Below are 27,676 nucleotides of genomic sequence, written 5' to 3'. Positions count from 1 at the left end.
CATTTTTCATTTTCCATCCTCATCATTTTTGACTTTCAGATGACAAATTGTCTTGATAATCAATTTGTTTTCATTTCTCTTTTCATTAATTCATCTTTTCTTCCAGAATCTTTTTCAATATTAGAAATGATTAGTTTTACACAATTTTTTTAGCTTTACCTTTGATTGTCGCTGATTGTTGGGAGAGTGTTATTTGAACCTTTTCATTGCATTGATTATCATTTATCATTATCATCATCACTGATAAGCAAATAGCAGAAGCAAAGGCTTACTCGTTTCCTCATTCAATTGTACATTTCTTTTAATGATTCTAATGGATTATGAAAAGTTATGTTTCTTTTCATTTTTCATCATTACTATTATTTCAAATGGGACGCATTTATTTGAATTGGTAATGTGATGATGATACGGTTTGGTTAGGTAAAGATGATAGTATTTTGCGGTTTTCCTCCTTGAGAAAGAGAGAAAGGAGGAAAAGTAAGAGGCCAGAAAAAAAAGAGTAAAAAAAGGATGCGGAGCAACAAATGATGCTTATTAAAGTGTGTATGTGATGGAAACAACAAAAGGCCAAAATCAAAAAAATGTATTAAAAAGGTAAAGAAGTTAAAATGATAAAGCAAATAGATTAACCATTTCTTAAAATAAGAGAGAGAGAGAGAGAGTAAGTATCCCAATAGATGTGAGCTGAGGATGAAGAGGATAAAGAGGGAATCTAAATGATGATGATTGATAATCACACAAAAAGAGAGCAAAGAGAGGGAAGAAAGGAAGAGAGACTGGAAAAGATGGAGACATCTGTTAAGCTCAATTCACTTGCAATGTAAGTCACTAGATGACGCTGTTCGAGTTAGAGTAAAGAGGAGGAGGGAAAGTTGAAGGAAACCAGAAAAAAGTGGAAAAGGACTTCGAGCAACAATTCATGTTTTATTATAGTGTGTATTAGTGTGATGCAAACAACAAAAGCAAATGGAATCAAATCACGGATCACATCATGAAGGTTTTTCACCTTACCTAGCCACAAATGAATGTCGGATTATTGAATATCGTGGAGCTCGATTAGCCGCTTTCTTGTCCGCTAATCGAACTCCTTGTGAGTATTTACTCTGTTTACCTCAAGCATTTGAACTGTTTCTCAAACATTTAGTCGGCGGACTTCACACTGTTTACACCAAATTAAAGGTATTAATTGTTATGTATTATTCCTTTAACTCTTTTACCCCTTAAATGTTGTTTTGTATTTGATTGATAAATGTCTTCTTCTTCCTCTTCTTAATTGTGTTTAGCGATTGGATATTGTCCCAATTGTGTGTAATGTTGAACAAGTTCGCATTTTAAGAGGACTTGGTGCTATTCAACCCGGTGTTAATCGTTGTAAACTGTTATCAACCAAAGATTTTGATGTACTTTTCAAGGATTGTACTACAGCAAGGTAAGTTTATAATTATTATATCAAGTTATTGCAATGGATACAAGTTGATTGTTGAACACCTTTGAACATTTGCTTCAATGTCATGATAAATTGTTGACCAACGATTGAGATAAATTTATCTCAAGTAATTTCTCAAGCTTCAAGTATCGAGATTCCTTCCAGAATACATGACAACTTCTCGATTAATTACGGCACCCGTAACAAATTCTTGAGTTATTTGTTTGACATCAGCATTTTCTTCAGTTTCGATAGATTCGCTATCCAGTGAGACTGTGGTGTTGTTTAAAATATTAACTTCTGGATGTCCAACTTTAGCGATTTCGAAAGTTAAGTCACTTGGATTATCAACTAATTCCACTTTCCCACTCTCATATACTCTGAATTTACCCAATTTCATGTTAGCGTTATTCTCATTCTGTTTCTAGAATGTAGAAGATAATGATGAGTTTGGTGCTTATTGCCCTTGGATTTCTTCTCTAATTTCGAAGTCTCTAACGGAGTTTTACGAGTCGTTCTAAAATGAAAAATAAAGAAAAGTATAAATGTATTTCGCAAAAATATAACTCATAATCAATACATAAAAAGCAAGACTATATAAATAAAAACCTTGATTCTCCAGTGATTACAGGTGACTCCAATTGGATAAGTTTTTTCGGTTTTTTGGTAGTTTGTCTGTTTTGGTAGTATATTATTTTGTTTCAATTCCTATTGAACTTCGAGTATGGTGAGATAAATTTTTATTCCTTCTTTGGAGGCATCAAAAAGTTCATTCCATGCTGGATTTGTTAATAATGGAATTTGAAATAGATTAAAAAAAGAGAAAAAATTGTAGTTTCATCATAAATCGTATCCGTTAAGTAATACTAGGAAGGAGTTACAATGACCAATTTAATTTATCATAAAATATCTACAATTTTGGCATGAGAATTCAGAAAAAAAAAATTTCTGCTCATTGATTGATTGGTCGCAATAGCTTTATAGAACTTTTACTATACATTCATACTATATCATACTCTAACGCCTATTAGCACTTAAATGTACGCAAGCACATGCAGAGGCCACCTCGAAAACACATCAGTTCTTAAGCTGTCATGCCATGATATTTGCATGAGTGTTTTATTATCTTTCAGGTCCAAGATCTGAAGTAAAGTGACGATAAATTTATGAGGATGTTTCATGTGGACACAGAAACCTGTCTAATTGTCTCTCTGTAAATAATTTAATTTTTCAATATAACATTGATCCAGTTCGATTAGTTCACAAGTTTGGTAAATAGTAATTAATTAATCTTATCATTAATAATTATATTTAGTTTGTTCTAATACTAATGTTTGATTAAATGTTGACAAGTGTCAAATCCTTGTAACTTTAATTACAAAAGCTTTGTTTGAACACTTGATGAGTTTTCAATGAAAATATCATTTCACTCATTTTGTTAAAATGTTATCAATCTTAACATTGATAACAATACACAAAATATATCCATAGAGATAATTACAAGAATTGCATCAATGGTTTTTCAATGAAACTCAACAATAGTGATATTAAATACAATGCTAATACTAGAAGAAAAATTAATAGCAAAATAATGGTTTGTTAATGATATTATATTGATCAGAATCGAAAAGTCGAAGCAATATGACGATGAAATGAATATCGGTGAAACCATCGGCCAAGGTGAAAGGCAGTAAAATATTTGTCTTCATTGATATCAATGATCTCAATGATATTAGCCATTATCAATCAATCTTGCAAAATAATAACAAAAATGAAATATCATTTCGAGAAGAAGAGATAATCGATTAGAATGGAATTGCAATTTTCAATTTAAATGTCAAAACAATCAGTAATTTGGGAAAAGCAACTCTGATCACTCTCAATGTTCATTTGAATTACAACAATCAACATTTGCTTGTAAAAAGCTATTATTGTTGCTACTTTCAAACATATTTTTACATAATTTTTTCATTCCTTTTTCATTGTTAATGCCATTACAATAAGATGTTTTTTTACTGTTGATTTGTTTAATTTTTAACTTTGCATTTTAATATTTATGCAATTTGCTTGGCAAATCTGTTTCATTTTCCCCATTTCTTGATAGCGATAATCATGATTATCACTGAAAGTTTTTTTTGCGCAAATTACATGAAAGGAAATGGTAAAATATCATCTTATGGGTTGTGTTCACCATTGATATTTGTTTCTTATTGAATAACGCAAAGCATCAATCATCAAACAATTTTCATCATTTACATTGAGGAGGACAGTTTTGAGAAGCTTTGCAAGACTTGCTTTTTTTTGCTTCATCTTCATCTTGTTTTTGTTGTTTCTTATTGTGAACATGAAGCTGATATGAAATAAAAAAAAGTGTCTACCAAAAGTCCATTGTGACTATTTGATGATGGATCGATATGATCCACTTTCAACCAATTTGCTGATCAACAATTCTTTACATTCATTCATTCATTTTTCTCGCTCTTCTCTTTCCATATTTTCATCTATCAACATTTGATTTAAAAGATACAACCTTTCCTATCAAATGCTAGGTAATAGCAACAATAATAGATGAAAAAGGTTGAGATCAGTTGAAAAAAATTGAAAAGTAAATACAAAAAACGTGAAAAAGTAAAAAAAGTTAAATAGCTTTATTCACATCTTTTTGTTTCTCATGTCCAAGAAGTACAACCAAAAGTAAGGTGAAAATTATCTGATTGTAATCATTCATTGATTTACTCACAACTAACATTAACTTATTTTTAGGAAGAGTGAATGAGCGATTTACCTCTTGAATAGTAAAGAAATGGTTGAAATGATGTGCCGATTATTGATCGTAAAAAGGGAAACATGAAAAGATCGTTATAACTGACTTTTGAAATAGAGTGAAAATGACCTTCGATAACCAGTAAAACAAATGAAAACCACAAAACCACAAAAAAACATGATAACTGTTTTTTACTTGAAACAAGAGATTAGTTGCAATGCAAACAAACAAAAATGTTTGCATTAATTGAAATGTTTTGTTTCTTTCAATGTTTGCACTCAAAAAACACGCATATCTCGATGTAAATAGTGTTTTTTTAGTTCTGTCATTGTGCGTATAATCCTATGATAAAAAAAAAGTCTTAATCTTAATCAATATTTACGATTTCCAATATCTTGGTGTCAACAAACTGAAGCAAGACTAAAAATGCCATTGAAAGCAAATAATCAAACAATGGCAGATTCCAATTGAAACTTGTTATTATAATTGTACAACATTGAGATAAGTTTTATCATTACTTATTGTTTTTATCATTCCATGCCTTTTCAGTCGACCTGGTCGTCCACCAAAACGAAGTCCAGTAAATGGAATGGTTAGTCCCATTCCAACAGCAACCACTCCCAGTCAACAGGGCAATTCAGTGCCTTACCTGGGATTCCCACCAACAGGTAAAAAGCCTCGATATGCTGATGACGCTGACTATGGAACTGAATGTAAGTATCAAATCATAAGCGAATCAAAACCATTTGCTGCTTTTTTTAATTAACTTTTATCATTAATTTGAAATCATATTTTTGCCAATGAATGTTCATTGTTCACAAAAAAAACATTGATTTATGTTTTGAAAGATAGCAAAACCTTTGTGTGTTTACATTCAAACAAAAAGATCAACAAACACACCTTACTATCAGTAAAGAAAAGTAAAATTGTTAACAATAATCATTACAATTTTGGGTTAAAAAGCACAGTGTTTTTACCTCATTCATCCACTATTGTAATGAACACGCCTAAGTTAATTTCAATCATTGAACTCAAGGTTTCATGAAATAAATTAAATAATAACTTTAATATTACTTTTTGTTTCACTTTGTTTGTTTGTTTCTCCATTTGTTTCTACTTATTATTTCATTTCTAGTTAAAATAAGATAAACTTTTGAGTACATTTTGAATCATTTTTTGTTCTTCTTCTCATCACATCTTGCAAAGATCAATGTGTGTGCCTTTTTAGGCGTGATTACCTGGGCTCGGCGATGATGATGAGATTGAGAATGATGATGAATGAAACTGGAAACATGAAAAGTTACAATTTAAATACTTACAAAACTCATCAACCAATTTTCCTGATTATGGTTATGATTATTATTACAATGTCTAGTTGATCTTCATTATCATCATTATAAGAATGAACAAAAAAATTTTATTCAAGATTAATTCAAATTTCAATTCACAACAATCAAAGTTCAATATGCTCTTGAAAGAAACGTTTTTTTCGGCCAATTTGGCCTTCTATCAATTGATTGTCAATTATTGACTTTACACAGTTGTTTGTTTCACTTATGGTTTCATCTTGTTCAACATAATGCAGGGATAAAAAGTCATCACACTTTGACAGATTGACTTTAACCTCCTCTTCCTCCTCATCTTATAATTACATCTGTGAATCCCTTTGACCGAATTTTCGATTCATTGTTTATTCACAGTTTATTGGTCAACTTTTGCGCCTAATTTCATGTTTGCAGTTTTGGTCAATTTTTTATTTAATTTGTGATTTCGCTCGATAGTCATCTTTTTTCCCTCTTTTTAACCAACTGTCAATATTTGACTAGCAAATGCATTTTCATCTTCTCTCTCCATCAACAATTAAAATTGATTAATACTCTATCATTAACCTTAACACCTAAACAAATGAATTAACCCAAATTGATACAATTGATTAATTACTTTGATTTTTATTTTCGTTTTTTTTTCTCTCTTCAACAGCTTTAGAAATCAAACAAATTCCAGGAAATAATTTAAATGGAAACAAATCAGCTTCAGCAGCAGCAGCAATGTTAGCTGCAAATGGATATACAGGTAAAGATGATTCATTTTTCAAGCATTTCTCTAACAGAGAGATTCAGGGTTTAATCATTATTTTATTTCAATTTAAAGGTGATGATAATGAAGAAGATGAAAAGTGAAAAGGGTTTTCATCAACAAGCAGATGATAATCGTATCAGTTTTGTTTCTGTGTTTGCAATGTTTGAATTAATTACCTTTTTGGCCTTTTCAAGTAGCCTTTCCAACTAATTACAAAGTGAAAAATGATGTTGCATGATGACTGTTGGTCCTTTAAGAGCTACTCGAATCTCTAAAACCATTGAAATAATATTGTTTAATTAGATGTAGAATTGCTGTTTCAAGTCATTTTTCAATTAAACTTGGAATGTAACTTAAGATTTACTGTGATCCAGTTAACAGGAATCATTAGTTGGAAACTTGAAATTTGATGAAAAGCGAAAAGCAAAATTGATCAAAAAACGTTAGAAACTTTTGACGACTTGAATTGCTCTGATTTCAATAACTTGACTAAAAGTAATTATCGATGATCAAGGAAAAGCTGAAAAGCTCTCTGTTTTCAAAGTTGAATTATTCGTTGGTTCCTTTTCATGAAACTTTATTGATAATGTTCATTGAAAAAGCAGATAATTCTATAAGAATTGTGTGTGAATAGTTTTTTTGTTATATCTTTTCATGCCATTTTATAGGATAGAATAGTTTGACTTTTTATAATGTCGTTAGGAATCGTTAGGAAATGGGAAAAAAGTTGAAGATAAAGATGATGATGAAGATGGAGGAAACGAAATGCAATTGGTGAACTTGCTCAGTCAAGATAATGATTGTGATTGAAGAGTCTGAATAAGAAGCTAAAAACTGTGAGTCGGTCACGGAAAATGAAATGATAATAGCAATTGATATTAATTTTCTTACTATTCTTAGCCAATCCCTTTACGAATGTTGTCATTATAATAATAATAATGCTAATGACAATGATAATAATAATGTTAGATGGAGAAAGTTCATTTTCTGCTCCACCCAGAATTCCCATGAGCAATTCCCATTTCTTTTTCTTCTTTTTTGTTCATTTCTTTATCCTTGGAACATTTCCATTCTCACTCTCATTTTCTTTGTTCAATTGATTCATGATCCTATAAATGAAATGAAACTGAATAATCCTGACAAGATGGTGAACCATGCTCAGTCCTATCAATCTGTTTGTTTGCTTACATGGAAAGGCTCGAAAAGGGAGAGTCATTGAGTTACTATTTTAATGTTCATCTTCCATTGAACGAAGGACAAAGAAATGAAAAGAATACAAAAAGACCTCCTTCATGATAGTTTCATGCTTATTCCAGTTGAACTGAATTCCTTTCTTTCTCTTTCTATTCCACTTCGACTCAGAATTGATTCACATTGTGATGACTTTTTTCTTCTATTCAAGCGCAAGTACAAATGCAATTTTGGAGGCGTTTTCATTTACCATGAAATGCTATTCAACTCCTCTTATTCAATGAGCACACAGAATAAGCAAAGAAAAAAAAGTTACTATTCAAGTAAAAGGTGGAGACTTTTCTTGTTTATCATCCATCTTCATCATCATCCTCTCTTCTGTAAACTTTTCTTGAAAGTCAATGTTGAAAAATTGAAAAACATTTTAAAGTCAAAACAAATATAAAACTTTGCAAAAACAAAATACGATTTCAAACGTTTTCCAACGAAACTGAATCTTACAAATTTAAAGATTGAAAGCAAAAACAATTGAATAAAAGCAACAATCAAAACTAATTAATCTTTTACTTTCAGCTTTTCCCTTCCTTCAACATTTTGGTGGCTCAGCATCAACACCAACCAGTCAACAACAACAGCAACTAGTTGCAGCAGCAGCAGCTCTTGGTTTACCAGGTTTACCCACTTCCAGGTAAGACTCCAACCTTGCATTTGATACTGTCAATGGCTTAACATTAAAAGGTTTTTTTTGCTGAACAACTGCAAAACCCACAACAATGAAGACAAAAAAAACATCTGATTAAAGGGAAAAGGCAAAAAATGCAATTTCATTTAACCATTAGCATAATATGAGAAGTAAATTGAATAACTCTTAACTCTACATTCAATCAATTTTTAATTTCATATTAACAAAGCAAGAACAATGTTACAAGAAAAAGTTAAAAAAAAGAGTTGAATAGTTGGTTTCACTTTTCGCGTTTTTTGTTCATCTTTGGAATGTTATCTTTCACATTGAAATTATGCTTACCTAATGTAATATAAGTTGCACTAATCTTGATTTAAAACTCAATAATAGTAATGATAATCATAGAGAATGAAAAATATTATAAAAATGTTATTGAGAAAGTAAATTATGTTAAAGTAAAAATGATTTGATAATGTCTTTAGATAAACCCAGGGAATCATGTTTATCTATTATTACCTTTTTTTCACTCCCTGGGTTATTATTTTAATATGTTAGAGGGTTAAAAGATATTTTTGTCTTGTACTTGTTTAACATGAAAGAAACTTATTCCCTTTCATTCGCCATGTTTTCATCAATTTGATTCTTCGTAATATGAACTTGTTTCAATTAAGTCTTGCTTTTTCTTGCTTTTTCTTGTTCGATTTTCATTATTTCATTTTATTTGTTTTTTCCTTGTGATCAACAATAGTTTAACTCTGATTGATTATCTTGATGAAATGTTGGTGAGTTCATGTTTTGTGCAGTGATTAATGAGTCTTTTTTTCAGTTTTTATACAACATTGTTGTTAAAATGATTGAATGTTAAAGGAAACAAGAAAAAGTTTTGTTTTCGTCAAACAAATCAACTAATTGACCAAATTAAGGGTCAAATTACTCTAGGTTAGTCTGTGAACTGGAAAAATTTGTTCACTATTCAAATTAAGATAATTAGTTAAATAATAACAAGTTTTTCAAGCTAAAGATGGTAAAAGATGAGACTTGCGATAAAAGGGAAATTGTTGAAATGCTAAAGTCAAGAATGCAGTTTGCAAGATGAGGAAGATGGCAAAGAGAGCCAACCTTTGTAACAGTAAAGATTCAGTAAAAGATGAGAAAGTTTCTCATTCTGTGAACAATAAATTTCATTATTGAAGTTTGAAGAAAAAAAAAGATCGGAGAGAAAAAATGAAATTTAGATTATCAAAGGACGATGAGCGACGATAAAAGATGCTGAGTGAAAAGTGAAATTAGTTTATAGAGTTTAATACAAAGTAAAATTGTATCACTTGAATAACTGTAAAGTCAAGAAAATTGAGTAATTGAAACAACAAGAAAAGGGCAAATTGAGATTGGAGAGAAAAAAAAGTTTGAAGAGAAGCGAAAAAAATTGAGTCAAAATTTTACATAAATATAGGAACCAGGAAGCTGATGAGAGATGAAAATGATGATGATTAGACTGATGAGTTAGAAGAAGAAGGTTTTTCAAAAGGATTTAAATGAAAAGGGAGATGAAAATAAAGATGATGGTGAAGATGGAGAGTAAAGGAAGTTAAAGATGCGGATGTGGGTGGGCTAAAGATGCCTTTTTAAGGAATGTTTTAGGAGGTTCCTAATATTGAAAGTCATTAATCATTCTTCATGTCGCCATGATGAAAAAGACAGAGAGAAAGAAAAGTTAAATTTTTTTCACTTCTCTGTTATCTCATTCAAACACTCGTTAATATAATTAAAAAGCAATGAACGCATTTTCATTCTTCTTCTTCTCTTTCTTTTTTCTCCTTTTTTTTCTTCTCATCTTTGCATCATCACAAAATTAGAGATGAACATTATCTTCATCTATATTTTTGTTTATATTTATGCATAATAATGTTCATCTCATTTTGTTTCAAATGTTTGGCAAATTTTGTCTCGTACTTTACGTGTTGAAGATGTTGCTGATGAGGCTGATAATGATGAGGATCAGTTGATGCTTCTTGAATTTTGTCACAAAAAAAGGATTCAATGTCTTCATCCTTTCTCTTCTCCTCTAATTACTATTATACCTCATGATTGTGATGATATCAATCATTCTTTGGACATTATTTTACACTTTTAGTAGCAAATTAACGGCAATTGTTACTATCAATCAGCATCTTCTTCCTAATCCTTTCATCAGTCTTAATTCAATGTTTCACTCTGACTGATCACTTTCATAAGCCTACAACAAATTTGCTCATTTTAACATGTTCATTATCATCTTATTTCAACCTTTTAATGAAACTTTCATGTACAACCAAATCAACTGTTCAACTGAATTGCAATTTAATCAATTAACAGTAAAGATTGATCATAGAAAATTTAAATTCAAAATTTCTAATTAAACTTGATCAAAGTGATTCCATTCACTTGGAAAACACTTATTGATATCAATAATAATTAATCATCACTTTACGAGCAAAAGTTTCAAATGTCATGGATAAATTATCTGATATTAAGTTGATCATAATCATGTTGCTGTTACTGAAAAGATAATGAATTGAAATTAGAAAATGAAAAAGGACGAATTAATGATAATTTAAGGATAATTGACAAGTTTTTTCGAGTAACTTGAATAATGCATGGTTTACCCTTTACATTTATCTGCATCTTCCTCTTGCCTCCTCCTCATCATCTTGAAGCAATTTATCTTTTCAATGTTGAGCAAAAAGACTTGTTAACATGTTCAAAGGTTTAGACATTGAACCAGCAAAATTACCTAGAAATTGGAAGAATAAAGTTTATCATTTGTTTCTCATCAATAAGTTTCAAATGCAAATATTTATCCTCAATTGACCAATTGGACTTGTCCATCATCTTTTGGTTTCCTTTTTCCTGTCCATCTATTTTACATTGTAAACAAATGCATTTTTTACGCGTGTTTGCATTGTTTCATTGACAACAACAAAACTAAGTCAATACAGATATTTGTCCATAAACTGGACTTTTTGCTCTACTTTCATGGGATTGAGCAAATTGTTCAACTTAAAATAAAGTCAAACTCCAGTTACTTTAATTTATCAAAATCACACTTGAAATGTAATATTCCCTGTGAAATATCATCTTCCATTAACATCCGTCTCTTTGTTATTACTATTTTGATGATGCTCCAAAAATGATGAAAATTTTACTCCATTTTGTGTATTTTCCTTTTCCTTTGCTATTTTAATTTCATTTTCAACTCAATTTCACTGTAAGTTGAGAAGAATAGTTTTTTTTCATGATCAACATGAGAATGATGATAACGATGTCTATTATTAGTATTATTTTAACCATTTCAAGATATGATTTGATGAGAATGATAGAAGAAGAGGAATCATGGAGTGTAAAAAGTAATATGAAAAGTGATTGAATTGATGATCAAGATGAAATATTTCAATTGATTTCATTGTGATGAATAAAGCTTTTTACAGATGATTCTCTTTTCCTTCTCATCAGCAAATTTTTCTCCCTGTAAACTTTACATTAACAGGTAATATATCTTACTCTTGAGGGTGAACAAGTTGAAAGTACCTTTCAATCAGTTTCGCAAAGTTATCTTTCTTTCCATCTTTTCCGTGTTAATATTTTCTCGAACTCACCTTACTCAGAAAAGGGCTGAATGAACATTAAGTGAATCTTAAAGCTCAACTCATGCATTAATAAATACATCTAACATTGCCTTTTACCTAATTTACTTTACTTTTCAAACAACAGCAACTCAAGCTTAACAACAACATTGAAAAATGTAGATTCAACTGAAAACATTGAGAAAACAATTGAACCTTTTTTTTTCAATGAAACCAATTGAACGAAAAGAGTTGAAATATTTCACCAAATGCAAAAACACTTTTCTCATGAAAAAACAAAAGGATAACATTTTGTGTCCAACAAGACAAATGATTAATTATGCCAATGTTTCCAATTAATTGTGATAAGGTAAATTGCAACTATAAATATTGTGATTGTGTAAAGGGTTACAAAGGGAGTTATGGGAATGGCGATTAAAAAATGAGTGAGAAAAGAGTAAAGATTATCTGAAAGAGTGAATGGAGCAAAAAAAGATGTTGATGAAAAAGTGAAATGAAAGTGAAATGAATTGCTCTTTTATCGTCTCTTTCGTTTCTTTCCTCTTGTCACCAAAAGAATGATTAATTACTCCCTCTCTTCCCTCTTTAACTTATTTCTTTGTCTTCCTCATCATCTTCATCTTCTCAATTTCAGAGCATTTCTCATCATCATCTTCATCCCTTCTGTGATTGCCTTTCATATAATATTAAACCAGTCAGAGTCTATCTCTCAGTATCTAAATGCATTTGCCTGTGTGTTTGTGTGAGTGTGTGTGTGTGTCTATGCGTACATGGGATAAAAAAAGTGTGTGTTAAAACCATCATCAATCATTATGTCAGACTAAATTAACTCAGATCAACAAAACTGAAGAAAGCAAAAAGAGTCTCATAATATCCATATATTCACAACAAAAGGAAAAAGGAAGATGAAAATAGTGAGAGAATCGAGTGAACAATAATCTTTCTTAGTTCGTTATTGTTGGTTTTTCTTGGCGAATTGCGAATTTCTTTTTCTCTCTCTCTCCCGTTCCATCATGGCAACATCGATATTTTCATATGCATAAAATGACTTCTCCTGAACCAATGTTGACTCAATTCTGTTTACATAATCATCACATCATTCTCAAAGGCTCAGTTAATCTTGAGAGCTTTTTTTGTATCAAAAGATAAGCAGCAAAAAAAGAACCAGCAAACCTTATTGAATATTGTGATTACATTTTCTCATAATTACAATGATATTTGATAATAATCTGTAAACAATATCATTGATAAACTTTTCCCTTCCCTGTAAATGGAATAATAGATTACATGAAAGGCATCAGTTGAAACTATAACCATACTTTTTATGCTCGTGATTATCTTTTATTGTTTATATTGGCGATAAAAAATGGTTTTTATTAATATTTTCACATTCCTATTATAATGAATATTTTGTTTTAACCCAAAGTTAATGATGAACCATTTTTTGTGCCGTAACCAGAATGAGATAAGGTTATCGATATTATCATTGCATTATCAGTCAATTTTCACCTTACAGTGAATTTTAAAGCTGATGAATTGAATTTAAAAGCATCTCATTTCCTGCAGTTGAATTGTTGTGGAAACCTGTTAATGGTGTTCATTTGCACATTCATTAATCACATTTAATTACATTCTTATTACCCTTTGAAGATCACAGGAAAACATTAATTTAAATTGCTTTTCTTCTCTTGTCAACCATTTTCCAATTCAGATTCTCATCTTCAAGTCCACCGCCTGGTCTAACGGGTTTATCATCCCATGAAACCAACTCAAATAATCGAGACTCAAATTCAAACGGCGATCTCAATGGACCAGCAAATGAGCTGAATCCAATTGCAGCTTATTTATGGCAATTATCTCAACAACAGCAACACCAACAGCAACAACAAAACTCATCTCAAAACAATTTATCCTCACACAACGGCAACAACGGTAACTCTTCAACAAATGGTTCAGCACTCAATTTAAGTGTACGAAGCAATGGTGCCAATGGTGGCACTGTAGTTGTCAGTCCAGTCAACAACAACACTGAAAATAACGCCAATAACAACGGAACCAGTAACAATAATAATCGTTCTAGTTACAATGGTAAATCAGATTCACGAAGTTCATCTCATGGGTTACTGACGATCAGCACTGTCAACAGCAACAACATCAATAATCACAATTCATCTAATAGGGAAAACAATAGGGATAACAATACTTTAAGCATCAGCATCAATAATGCCAACTTGAATAATGGTTCAAATAGGAGTTCACATAATAATAGTAGCCACTTAAATGCAAATAACATCTCATTAACTGATGATCTTGATGAATCAACTGACGATGAAGATGATGAAGATGATATAGCCTCAAATAATAGCAGTAATCATAGTGATAATCCAGTGAGTAGCACAGGTTTTTATGGTGAGTTAATTAAATTTTTCTTCCCTTTTCCCTTTTCCACTTTTACTTTGAACAACAACTTTGAAAACATCATTTTAAACACTTGTAACACCTTAAAAGCTGGCCAAGAGTAAAAAAAATTGATTCACTATTTAAGCTAATTGGCTGATAGGTTTGGTGATAATTGAGATTTATTTACCGCTTTTCAAATACAGAAGTCAATCATTAAGTTTAATTGCTCAAAATTAAGTTTATTAAATTGTTATCACCACAAGGTTTCCAGTTAGTCTTGGGTTTGGTCTTACATAGTTTTACATTTGAAATGTTTTCTCACTTTTCAAACATTACATTCAATTTGATTTATTGCTTTCAATTTTGATAAAAATTTTCAAGGATTCAGTTTGGATTTTGAAAAAACCAAAAATCAAATTTGATTTCAATTCTGAAGTTATTGCATTGTTCAAATAATATCCGAGTTTTATGAACAAGAATAGTCAAAATTCCATACTGATTATGATCGAAGTTGGGACGAGAGTTGATTCAAGCGCTTGGAATTTTATTGTTTTTTCTCGATATTATCTATTCTAGTTAGTTCTTAGTTTGATTTGATTCGATTCGAATCATTGAAACAAAACGAATGTAAATTTTGCCCAATTTTGCACAAGAACAACATTATTGAAGTTATCAGTTTTGTGCTCAATTTTGACAATGAAAATGATTTATTCAATTTTCGTGTTTGTTGTCTTTCAGGTTTATCATCCGCAATCCGTGTTTTACCAGAAGGAACAATAACAACACCAAATCATACATCATCTGGTTCACCTATTCCAATAGCATCAAGTCATTCTTCTGGTCCATTGGGAATTTTAGGTGGTTCAACACCAATACCAACATCAACCCTATCAACCTCATCTTCCCACCATCATTATCATTCCCGATCTTCATTACCACAACCTGAACATTGTTTGGAAACACTTCTACGTAATATTGAAGGGCTTTTAGCAATAGCAGCACACAATGCAAGGCAGCAACAAAGTCAATTGAATCAACAAAAAGGTAAATTAAACATTCATTTATTTTCATCAAATTAATCAACCAACACAAACTTCCAATCAAAGCTATTTCTCACAACATTTCAACCAACAAGTTTAAATGTTAATGTTGCTAATATTATCTTTACATGATATCTTGTTGCTGTTTTTGTTGACAAGTTGAAGCCCGAAAAAAATAGATTGACAACAACAGCCAATTGGTAAAATCAACTTGTAACTGTCAACTGATTGTTGATGGTTTGATGATAGATTTACTCTGATTAGTAATGTACAAATAAACTTGTATTACTGATGACTGAGTAAAAATAACTGTGAACCCATGATGATTGATCAACTGAGGAAAAGGAAAGAAACTCAAACAACAAATATCATCTTCTTAATTAGCATTTCCTTTGAAACATTGATTTGTTTTAAAATTCAAATCGACTATTGAATTTCACCAAATGAAACTTGACCATACCAAATGAGCTGAGCAAACAAAATGAGCCAAAATAAGTTTGATAAAATATTTACTCTTAACTAGACATTTGAGTAAAAAGTGATTTCCTTTCATGGTAAAAGCAAAATGGCTTATTAACAATTTTTTACCTTCAACATTTTTCCCTGAAAATTTTGTTCCATCATTGAACATTGCTGATGATTGCCAATGTCATTTACCTTGCATTTCTGATATCATTATCATAATTACTCTTGAATTTCGTGTTTTCCTCTTTCACCTCTTTTCTTGTTTTTCATTTCAATTTAACTTACCTTTTAAAAGCTCCACCTAACCTGACTCAATCAATCAATCATCATTTTCATGGGATCCGGTCTCATTACTAAACACAGAACAAAATAATATCAAGTCAACCAATCACCAAAAACATTGAATTTAATATAATGATAATTTTGCTTCTTCGTCATCTTTACATTTTCTTTCATCTTTTTTTACCTGATTCAGTGTCCTCCTTCATGATAATCATTTTAATCATAATGATAATGATGATGTAAACTCTCTTTCCATCTTCTATTCCAAACCATTTTCATTGGAAACTCTCATTTGCATACCTGATATTATTCATAATTTTGATAGTTTCTCTTCTTTCTGCTTACCTTTCGTTTTTCGGTTCACATTGACTTTCATCAAAATCCATCCAATAATCATTTTGAATAAACTTTTTTCTTTGAATTTAATTTTTCTTTCCCTGATCATCATGTTCATCTCTTTTCCATCCATTTACATTCTTGACATTTGATTGGTTTGAGGTTTGCATTTTTGGCGGTCACCATTTTTACGCAAATTTAGATAATTGGATTGTAATATTGCGTGTCATATCATCATCTTTATCATCATCATTATCTTCATCTCTATTATCCTATACAAGATGAAACATTTGTTATCCTTTCATCTTCACGATCTTTACCTGTTTCCCTTTCAATCCATTCTTTGCCAGCAAAAAAAGCCACAAAAGCCCACAATAATCAATACATCTTCATCTTCAATCTCATCCTTTCATCTTCAACAAGTTTCTAATGTTAACTCAGCAAATTCAACAATCAAATCTTAATTACCATTCAAATGAATCTTCATCTCTGTTTCTCATCTTATCTTCTTACGATGAAAAAAAACTGATCATTTATCAAGAAACATTGAAATTGAACAATAGGAATTAAGGTTCATTTTTCACAAAATGCAAACTCTTGCAATGATTAATTAGTTTTGATTTTGTTTAAACACAGTTTGCAATTAAGGTTGAAAATAAGATGAAAAACAAAAATCATTATAAGATTAATCATGAAAGGAAAGGAAAAAGGATAAAACTTAATAATCTGAATCGAAAGTTTCACTCAAATCCAAATGGTTGTACAATTAAAAGGAAAAGATGAAAAGTGTTGAACAACAAAACACTATTAATAGGGAAAAGTATTGGAGTAAAGTTTTCACCTTATCATTATTAAACTTGTGCCTTTTTCATTCACTTGAAACTTTTTGTTTCTTTCACTGATATAATTGATGTTTCACACCTCTCTCCTCATCATCATCCCCATCATCTTCATCTGCCTCCTCATCCTGTCTCAGTGAGAATAGATGATTACAGCATAAATTGGAAGCTAAATATTTTTGTATAATTACAACCGTTAAATATGCTTTAATCCTTTCCTTTTTTTCATACTTCTTTACGCTCACAGAATTATCATTATCACTCTTTCCATTTTTTCATTGTCTCCTCATCCTCATCCTTTTTTTACACTTTATATTCACTCATCATACTTTCATCTTTTTTTCCCTCTTAATCTAACTAAAAGTTGATTCTCTGTTGGCCATTTTTGTCTACCAAGAAAAAGGCAAAAATTACATTTAACTCTCATCAGGATTAAATTATTTTTTATACGCTTTCATGATTTTAATTCATAAAATGAAATGCGAAAATCAGTTGAACACAAAAAAAAGGGTTGAAACAAGACAAAAAAGAAACATTGAAATGTGTAAACTTTTTCCAGGTTCAAGGATCATCATCTTAGTAAATTAACTTCAAGATGATGATAATGATAATAATAATGATAAACTAACAGAAGCAGAAAGGGTTAACTTACTTTGTATAAAAAAAGGTAAGAATCCGATTAAATCGATTAAATTAGAAAAACATGAAAAAATGAAAAATTCATTTATGAAATTGTTATATAACAACGAAACAGGTCCAATGAGAATCAGAGTTTTTATTCTTGGAGTTTTTTTTATCACTGGGAATGAATTTCACTTTTTATCACTTTTTCAAATCATTCCAGTTCTCCTTATAGGTTAATATCAGTTTTATCTGGATAATATGAAAACTCTGAATTTGTAATTTTCAAGATTCTCAATTCAATATTTTCTGAAAAGAAATTTTCGTATCATCAGATTAAATTGCATCATTTCAAGCATCTTATAATAATTGTTGTATTTTTTGTCATCAAACAAAAACCTTTACAGGTAATGATGATAACTATCATTATGGTTATGGATAAAGCATTTTCCCAAACTTATTCTGCAAACAATAAAGGTACAATAATGATAAATTGGGCAGAATTTTTCACGACTTTTGATTGAATAACGGATAAACTAATCAGCTCGAATGTTGTCGATATTGATCAACTTGTAATGTTATTCACTAAGGACATTAAGTTGATCGTCAAAAGTACAATCTCAACTGTAATGTGAATGAAGAAACAAAGAAAACATTGAATGGCAAAAATTGAATACAATAGGCATGTTATTATCTTTAAATTTGGGTTCCTTTTTTGTTGAAAACATTAAAAGTTAATTGAACAAAAATCATTTTCAATTGTGATCAGACTGATAATGATGATGTATATTAGTTGAATAGAATGCAAAATGCATGATTAATTCAAAAGGAAGATAACTTTTTGACTCAATGTTGAAATGTGAAGCATCACTTTAAAGCGATTCAAAATGAATACCTTTCATCCTCTCTATCAGTTTCTTTATCTTCATTTCCTACCCTTTCAAATTTACCTTTCCAGTTGATTACAATGCTCATCCATCATTTGGTTGCTTGTTTCAATGATTTTCATACCCTTTGCCTCTCTCCTCATTCCCATCTTATAACATGATAAAAAAAGTAACTCCCTTCGTCTTTTTTATGCTCATATTATGAAAATGTGCTCATTTCACTTTCCCATTTCGCCTATTTATAAATATATTATTTTCAAAGATTAGACTCAATGCGAATCCCATATACATGGTGAATGTAAAAAATGGCAAAATGTGAAAATAAAATGTTTTATGAAGAGAGAAGAGAAGATTGAGAATTCATGATTAACCCTCAACATTTGAATTGATTGAGCCAAGGGTCCGATCAATTCTCTTCACTTGGCATATTTTGATTGATGTAATCGTCTAGTATTTTTTGTTCATTACTTTCATTTCAATGGTTGAATGTTTAAAAATGAAAACATTTCACTCCATATTACTATTATGTATGCATTCTGCTTTTCCCATTCATTGGGAATTTATCAAATGCATCAACTTTTTTTTCCAATCAGTTTCCAAATACTCAAGTGAAATAACTCGTAACACAATAATGTAACCACAATTTAGTCAACATTACAATAAAAACACAACTCAAACAATTCAATTTCAAAGGTAACTTTTGTTTTCCCATTTCAATGCTTTTTTCAAACCTTTTACCATTAAATGTCTTTTCCTTTCCCATTAACATTACACTTTGCATATTCATTTGAATGGCAAAACTTGATGAGTTTAATTATGTTTCAACCTTTAATTAATGATTAAAGGCCCTTTGATTAAAACAAAACGAGTGAAAATTTCCAAGTTTCATTGTTATTTAAATGTCATTAATTTGCAACCATTGTTAATGACAAAACTCAAAACAATCAAACTGAATCATTTTCACAATCAATTAATCACACTCTTAATGATACAATCATTGTCTAAGACTGAAGATCGTCTAAATAGTTGCTATTTTTGTTGCCATTCAATGATTTAAGGTTAACCTTTTTTTTCAATTTCATTTTAGAGGAAAGTACAAAAGTGTGAAATGAAATTATTATCAACATTTGTTGACATGGAACCAAACCGTTAAGGAAACATTAGTTTTTCCATTCAATTGAATGGGCTCATATTTTGTATTCAAAGAAACCATTATATCCCAATATGAAGTGACATTTATGACCTTAGAGTATAACATGAAAAAAAGAGAGAAACTGTTGAGTAACTTGACTTGTGTCAACAATATCACATCATTATCATCATTACTTTGACCCTCCTCCTGTGTCTCCATGTATACCTGTTAACATGTATTACTCTCTGCCTTCTGTTGATCATCTCAAATGATCTTCCCTGGTGTTTGGTACATTGGTCAAAATGATTGTTATCCTGATGATCATGATCATGATCATTGTTGTGTCAACCAAAATTGACAATTGATTTGAACACCCAAGTCAAGTATCATTTTGCAAATGCAATTTTAAACTGACAAATAGAGATGAGAAAAGCGTAAAGACTCTGAAAATGAAAACAATCAGGAAACATGAAATACCAGGAACATGATGATAATGAAAATGTACGATTTTTCATCGTTTCTCTTTCATTGTTATCATTATTTTTCGTTTATTTTTTCTCTCTCCTCTTTTTACTTTCAACTTTTTTCTCCTCTTTTTTGTCCTTTTTTTAGCTCAACAATCATAATTTTTCATTAATCTGATACTTTTACCGTTGATCCCATCGGAATTGGTATCAATGAATATTGTGGCTTTACAAAAGTGAATCAAAAGGGAATCATCATCCAGTTTCATCTATTTTTTTCTTGTCCTTTTACCTCATTCCCAGTCAATTTCAATGGTTTTATCATCTGTTGGCTTTTTTTATCCTCACTTTTTTTTCTCTTCTGTTATTGATGAATTTTCTCTGGATTATACTGAACTCCCCTGAGTTTTACTTGCAACTAAGGTCAAGATTATTGTTTTTATTGTCAACTTTTTGCAAGTTTATCAATAAAAATTATTTCAAAGTAATCATTGATTCTTAAGCTTTGGAAATTTTTTTCATCAAAAATGACTTTTTCTTCCAACTTTAAGTTAAAGAGTTAATTTAGATTGGTAATTGTTTAGTTGAGTTATGAGTATTGATTCACTGATGATACAGGGAATGAAAGAAAATAAACAAAATGGAGAAAATCAATTGACTGACTATTTTTGCAGGGCATGAAAGATGAAAAGGATTCTGATGGAAATCCCTTTAATCTTCTTTGAAAAGTGAGCAACAAAAGTGTATAAGGTTATAAGTTAAAGGCCAAATATTTGCACGACAAGAATCAAAGTGAGAAGGAAAACCTTAAATGAACTTTGATATTGACCATATTTCACGCAACAATCAACTTGAATATTGTTTTCAGTCCTTTTCAACCCTCAGATCTTTCAGCTTATTATTGTACAATAAATATTATATTTCCATAATATAAAGCATGTCTTGATGAGAGAGAGTAAAGATAAGGTGAAAAAGGATGATGATAAAAGCAGATATGAAAAGATCTGACCAAACACAAGTAAACCATCAAAAGAGCATTTCCTTTAGGGATTCAGTGAAAAGGCATTTTCATGTTTACATCAAGTCAAAATCCTTAAACAAACCAAACTTGTTAACATCAATTTCCTTCATCTGAATCAACGATAAAAAACATTTTACCGATAATTCATAGAACTTCACTTTCAACAATAATTCAACCCAAACTTTCGATCAAACTTTACTTTTGAAAATGAAAACTCAATTGAATTCCGAATATTATTTTCGCGATAAAAAGTTTTCAACTTTGATTGTTTGAGTAAAATTGATTTGTTATTCAATTGCAATCAATGAACTTTGATAACGATAACGTAACGATCAAGAATGAATAGCATGAAATGGAAATATTTACAAATTAAAATCGTAAAAAGATTTTGAATTGTTTAAAGTTCATTTTTCATTGAATAAAACAATTCCTGCCTCACACATTGATGAGCAAATAAATGTTATTCATTTTCAAACAAAAGAATTGATTTAATCAATCAAGTTGCTTTTTCATTGTAAAAATTAGAATCAAGTTAAACCATGAAAGCAAATTAACAAGACATGAAAAATATCATGCTGAGTGAAAGTCAAAAATAACATAAAAATTGAGAAATTGAACAAAATTGAAACTGGCAGAATCTGAGAAGCAAATTATGAGCCAAAAGTTTTCCCATTCAGATGATGCTGTATTGATACAATGCACATAACACAAAAATTGATAACAAAAAAGATTCAAAATTACAGTCATGTTTTAAAGATCCAAATTACCGTAAAATTGGATTGTTTCACGCTTTTAATACAATATATATTTGAAACTAATAATGATAAAATAACCAGAAAAAATGTGATAAGGAGAAGAGAGAGAGAGAAAAATGAACAAAAAATGAAAAAAAACGAGATTCTCTTTTCATATCATTTTACTTTTTCCTTTGACTCAATGCTTCAGGCAATACAATTTAACCATCAATTAGTCTCTTACTCTCATCATCATCATAATTATCATTGACTTGTATTGTTAATGTTAACAATAACAACAATTTAATGATTCTCCATCAACTTCTCATTGAGAAAACAAACTTTTCTCCAACTTTCTCATCTTCATCATGTTCATCATTTTCAAAACGGAAATAGTTGTTTCACAGTTTCCTATAATTCCTTTTCTCATCATTTCATCTTATTTCATCCTATAACATCATCTTGAGTCTATACATTTTACTGTTTATTAATATTATTATTATTGCAACTATAATAGTAATAAATGTTTTCTCATCCAAATCATTTCATGGTTCATTCCTTCCATCATCCATCAGGCCAACATTCAATTGAACCAATAAAATGAACCAAATGAATATTATTGGTTCAAATGCAACTAATTATTTGATCGACAAACCTTTACACCTTTTAAACATGATTTATCATCAACATTAATTTTCATTTTTACTTTTGAATAACATTAAAAGTAAAATGTTCATTTTCTGTTGAAAAGTATTGAAATAATATTGAAAAATTGAGTTTACTGTTTTCCCTCGTTTCATTTAAATATTTGACTTGAAAATTGAAATGAAAATTATGATTAATATCAACTCGTATTCAATGTTTACCATTATTATTGCCATCATTATTTTAGTTCAACATTAAATTCATACAAAAAAGGTGAAAAGTAAAGACAAGAAATGTTTAAAGATGTTTCATGTAAATCTTTACATATTATTAAACCAGTTTAGTTATAATTGAATTAACTTTTTATGCTCTATCACGAACTTTAAAGTTATCATAATCATTTGTTTCATTTTATTTTCCATCAAAAATAATGATAATAATAATAATGATAATAGTGATAATAATGTTTAAACTATCAAGTTAAATGATTTGGGATAACAGTTGATAAACACGAGAGAAAAGCTTGATTGTTGGAAGCAACTTGAGTGTGCAAGTTACATTTATTTTCATTCATTAATTGTTTCCATTTTTTCCATTTTTTCTCCAATTCTTCTTTTATTGCACATTTTCCCTGTTGATTTGCTGTTGGTTATTAGCCGAATTAAAAGCTGAACTTGGAGCTCAAGTGGATAGAGAGCGTGAATTAAAAGAGCAACTTGAAAGGCAATTAAATGAAGAGCAAAAAATCAGATGTAAGTAATTAATTGTCACAATTAAATTTATATCCAATTATCTGTTGATTTTGTTTTCAGTTAACCCCAAAAATGTTGCTAAACAAATCTTTAGTCACAATTAATTCTCGATTCAATCTCATGAGAACAATTTTCATCAGTTGAATTTGTTTCCTTTTGCCATCTTTTTCATAGACAAATTGCATGCTAAATTGAAAGCGAAACTTGAGTAAATTGAGAAAAAAGTTGAACCTCTTTTTTTTGGCCACTTTTTTGGCACTTAGTTGGTTCCATGTTTCACTAGGCTAGAGTATAATATTTATATCCATAAAATAAATATATATTTAGTTAGATAACTTTTGCGTCTTAAGTTATTTCAAGCTCAAAATTGGATTGAATGCTTGGTTTAAGCTGGTTATTATCATAAATATTTAGCTGTTGATTTGGTTCAACTTTGCTTACTTTTGTGTTCACTTTTGGCTTCAACTCATTGATTTACCAGAAAAAATATCAAATTATTTCGTTTCTTTTTATTCATTATTCAATCGAAAGCTATTTACATTAATTTTGCAAGTTTATGGGTCAACTGTTGCCTTAAGTTTACCTTTGGGTTTAATGAAACAAATTGCAATTAGAATTGGCTGTTAATGTTAATAAATGATCACAATTGGCATCAATTGTTTAACATTGAAAATTGATTATTCAATTGATTTGTTTGTTTCTTTTAGTATTATATCAAAAGCGATTCAAAAAGGAACGTCGATTTCGCCGTAAAATTGAACATGATTTAGAGCAGTTACAGCAGAAATCGAAGAGCGATTCATCGACAAACTCATCTCAACTATCGCCCACATCACACTCACCACCTTCACATCACAATCAGCACCTTCACCACCAGCAATCTCAACAAAACCAATCATCAAACCGTTCATCGTCACCTTCAGATCAACAGCAATCTCAACGAGAAGATTCTGTCAAGCAACAATTAAATTCAATTAAATCATCATCTCCACCCAATTCACCTCCAGCAAGCAACGGATCCCATGCAAGTCATGAGAAAGGTCACGAATCATCGGGTGAACTTTCAGGAGAATAGTCAATCACCAAAATCAATGTTATCATCAATGACTTCACAAAAGACAGTTAAATGTGTACAATGTGTGTCAGTTTCAAATCTCTCTTTTTTTTCGCTTCTCTCAGGTGATTCAAGTTTCCTTACATTGTAAATAGCTCACCTTCATTATCATCATTATCATCATCATCAGCTTAATCCACAGCCAAGATGAAAAGGATAAAGTGACAAACGTTTTAAGTGTTATAATAAGCATCAATATTTCATTGAGAAATCAACAACAAATGGAGAAACTTGAAGTGTTCACTTTGAGTTGATCACTTTTTTATTAAACAAAAACGCAAAACCATCAACAATTAACCAACTAAACATTACAATTATGATTACTACATTAATTATTATCTTTATTATCACTTATTTTAAATCTTTTACTTTACCCTTTTGCTTTTGCTTACCAAATTAGTAGTTACAGTCCATTAACAAGTCAACATGAAAAGTAAAAAAAATCAGATTTAAATATTAGAAAAGGTTTTCTTATTCAAACCTTGATGCAAATATAAATGTATGCAGAACGGACTTTTGAACCTTTGATCGTAAAGTCGACTGATTATCAAACCTTTGATAAAATGAATGATCGAATCAAAATTTCATCAAAGTCTGCCTGTATATTGACAATTATAAAACAATATGAATATTGATGATAATAAAAATGGTAATAATACTGATAATAGTTACGCTTAAAAAATGAGAAAAACTGGAAAAAAATGTTTCCATTTAGATTTTTCTTGCTTTTCATTTATTTCCTCTCCATTTTACCTCATTTAATTTATCAACTAATTGTCATCATCACCATTGCGATAAATGAAAAGCAAAAGGAAGATTCTTTGTATCAATTTCGTTCTGTTTTATCATTTACTTTTCTCTTCCCTCCAAATTCCCAAACTTTGTATTCGCCCCAGCATCTTCTCACAACTCATCACCATAGTCAACATGATCCAACCATCAACTGAACAAGTCATCTTCAGCGGTCATCTTTAAAGGACATCTTTGGGTTGATGCAATTATTGTTATTACATGCTGATGATTATGGTGATGAAGGTGAGAAGATAATCTTTCCCTTCATTTGTTTCTTAAACAAAAAGCCAAGCAAGTGATATAACAATAATGATACAAAATATGTAATTGTAAATCAGATAACAAAATCTTTTAGCACAGCAAAGACAAAACAACAAAATTGCGCCAAAATTTTGACAAAACTAAAAATGTTGTGTTTCAAATATAATCTCAATCTACTAAAATGATAATCATGTGTCCAAATTATTTATCCATAAAAGGTCAACGAAAAGGTTAAATGAATAAACAGAAGACCCAAAATTACAATTTCGAGTTAACATTGAGATTCGAGTTGCTCTCAAATGAATTATATTTTCATCAAAAAGATGACAAAACTTGGCAACTAAAAGTAAAGATTCGAGGGAAACTAAAACGACATTAAATTAACCTTTTGATAAGGTTGCCAATTAATCGTGAATTAAGTTGATTAAACTGGCAGATGAGTTGAGCAACATGAAGTTTCAGCAAGTTTACCTAAGAAGAAAAAAATAGCCAAAAAAATGAACATTTCTTGTGTGTTTTGTACGGTAAAGTGAATCACAATATTATTGATTAACCTTTTAATCAGCTTTTTTAAGGTTAATTTGAACAAATTAAACAATCCAATTTGGTAAAAACTGAACAACAGAAAAAAGAAACTTTTTTTCTCTCTCTCTCTCTTCACTCAACTACCTCAAGAGAGATGTAAGTGTTGAGACCACAAAAGATGGGAAAAAGATGATGAAGAGAAGGATAAAGATGAAGATAAATAAAGCTTAAAGGTTGAATGTTTTATAGCGTGATGACACAAATGAGCGGGTTAAACTGTCTTGTACAGTGTTTTTGGTAACAACACAATTGAAGGGCAAAAAATGGTGGCAAAGAGGAAAAGATGGAAACATCAGTTGCAGTGTAAAAGTGGATCAAGATGAGGAGCAAAAAAATGAGAGTTGAACAAGAAAATTTAATTAATTTGATGACAAAGCCAGTCTTTTAATTAATTAAAATGGGAAACAATGGAAATGGTTCAATGTTTTTTGTTTCCCTGAAAAAGGTAACAAAAAAAGGTCGCCAATGAAGACAACATTATTCAACATCCCAAAGGATTTTATCATTTAAAAGGTTTATCTCTTTATCATTGTTCATCTTTCTCTCCTCTTTATCATCTCCATCTTCATCCCGAATCATCTTCTTCTTCTTAATCTTTCATCTTCACTCCTTTTGCTTCATTGACAAAAGTGTCAAATACTATTGTCCTTATGATAATTAGTGAATCCTTTTTTTGCCTCAACAAATGATTCCGATGCCAGTCTTTTTAATAATCATATTATTTGGGAAACAATAATCAAATCATTCATCTTTTCATTATTATTAATTAGTATTTACTTTGTACTTTTGTCAGCGACACATTTCAACGCTAACCATTTCAATTATGTCAAACAATTAACTGTATAACTTTTAATTTAATAATTCATTTCATCCATCACTTTACACATTATTTGACACTTTATTTTTACCTTTCCTTTGTTTTTCAACTTTCAACACTTTTTTTCATTCCAAGTTATTGGATTAATTAATATCAAAATTTTCGTCATTTCAATAAACTTTTCATTAATTTCATTATTCATGTCGAACTGGGATTCCCTTTGAGTTCCATTAAAGTTCTCAATCTTTTGTCACTTATGTTTATTCATATTTATGAACCTTTCGAGTTTCTCTTCTTTCAAATTTTCTTTACAACTTAAATATTCCGAAATTTTCCATTTTTTCACCTTTTTTCAGTTTCGACGGTTTTACGAATAAAGTATTCGTTCGTGTTTTGATTGGAAAAGTTTGTTAGGTTTAGCTTAGAATTGGATTTTTCAGGGTTTCGATAATGAGTTTTGAGCATTTTCAAGTTTTGTGTTTTCGTTTTCAAGATCAATTCGAAGTTACGAAGGGAATTTAAACTGTTTTGGACTTCGATGATTCGGTTTTGCCTTTTGTCTTAGTTTTCATTTGTGTTTGAATGGTTTATAGTTGAGTGTTTGAGCGAAACTGTGGATAACTGATGATGTTTACAATTTAATGTCATCTATTTGAGCAAACATCGTTCATCATGATCATAAAGTGAAATGTGTAGATAAAGAAATGATGAAAAGATGGAAAAG

The 27,676-nt window shown here is 30.0% G+C and overlaps 1 protein-coding gene and 1 non-coding gene across 2 annotated transcripts; both read left to right on the top strand.

Moving 5' to 3' along the window:
• The first annotated feature begins 856 nt into the window (after positions 1–856).
• On the top strand, positions 857–25,732 carry dac (dachshund family transcription factor). The gene is made up of 9 exons (XM_015938117.3): positions 857–1,179; positions 1,284–1,429; positions 4,740–4,903; positions 6,171–6,263; positions 8,034–8,148; positions 13,477–14,174; positions 14,904–15,209; positions 23,288–23,383; positions 24,091–25,732. The coding sequence occupies exons 1-9, from the start codon at positions 967–969 to the stop codon at positions 24,456–24,458; spliced, it is 2,199 nt and encodes a 732-aa protein (XP_015793603.2). The 5' UTR covers positions 857–966; the 3' UTR covers positions 24,459–25,732.
• Positions 11,545–11,619, top strand: LOC149094543 (small nucleolar RNA SNORD36). The gene has a single exon (XR_016198213.1). It is a non-coding gene; the product is annotated as a small nucleolar RNA SNORD36 (small nucleolar RNA).
• Positions 25,733–27,676: the final 1,944 nt, after the last annotated feature.

This window comes from Tetranychus urticae, chromosome 1 (genome assembly GCF_039701765.1).
Source record: "Tetranychus urticae isolate SD_2017Ah chromosome 1, NJAU_TeUrti_SD_1.0, whole genome shotgun sequence".
Classification (NCBI taxonomy): domain Eukaryota; kingdom Metazoa; phylum Arthropoda; class Arachnida; order Trombidiformes; family Tetranychidae; genus Tetranychus; species Tetranychus urticae.
This window is presented reverse-complemented; position numbering and strand designations above follow the sequence as displayed.

What these genes read in the sequence shown, in the direction of transcription:
- dac (XM_015938117.3), top strand. Translation starts at nt 967, where the DNA reads ATGGAATCAAATCACGGATCACATCATGAAGGTTTTTCACCTTACCTA. An exon ending in CTGTTTACACCAAATTAAAG is followed by an intron (nt 1,180 to 1,283) that starts GTATTAATTGTT and finishes AATTGTGTTTAG; the next exon opens with CGATTGGATATTGTCCCAAT. An exon ending in CCAGGTTTACCCACTTCCAG is followed by an intron (nt 8,149 to 13,476) that starts GTAAGACTCCAA and finishes TTTCCAATTCAG; the next exon opens with ATTCTCATCTTCAAGTCCAC.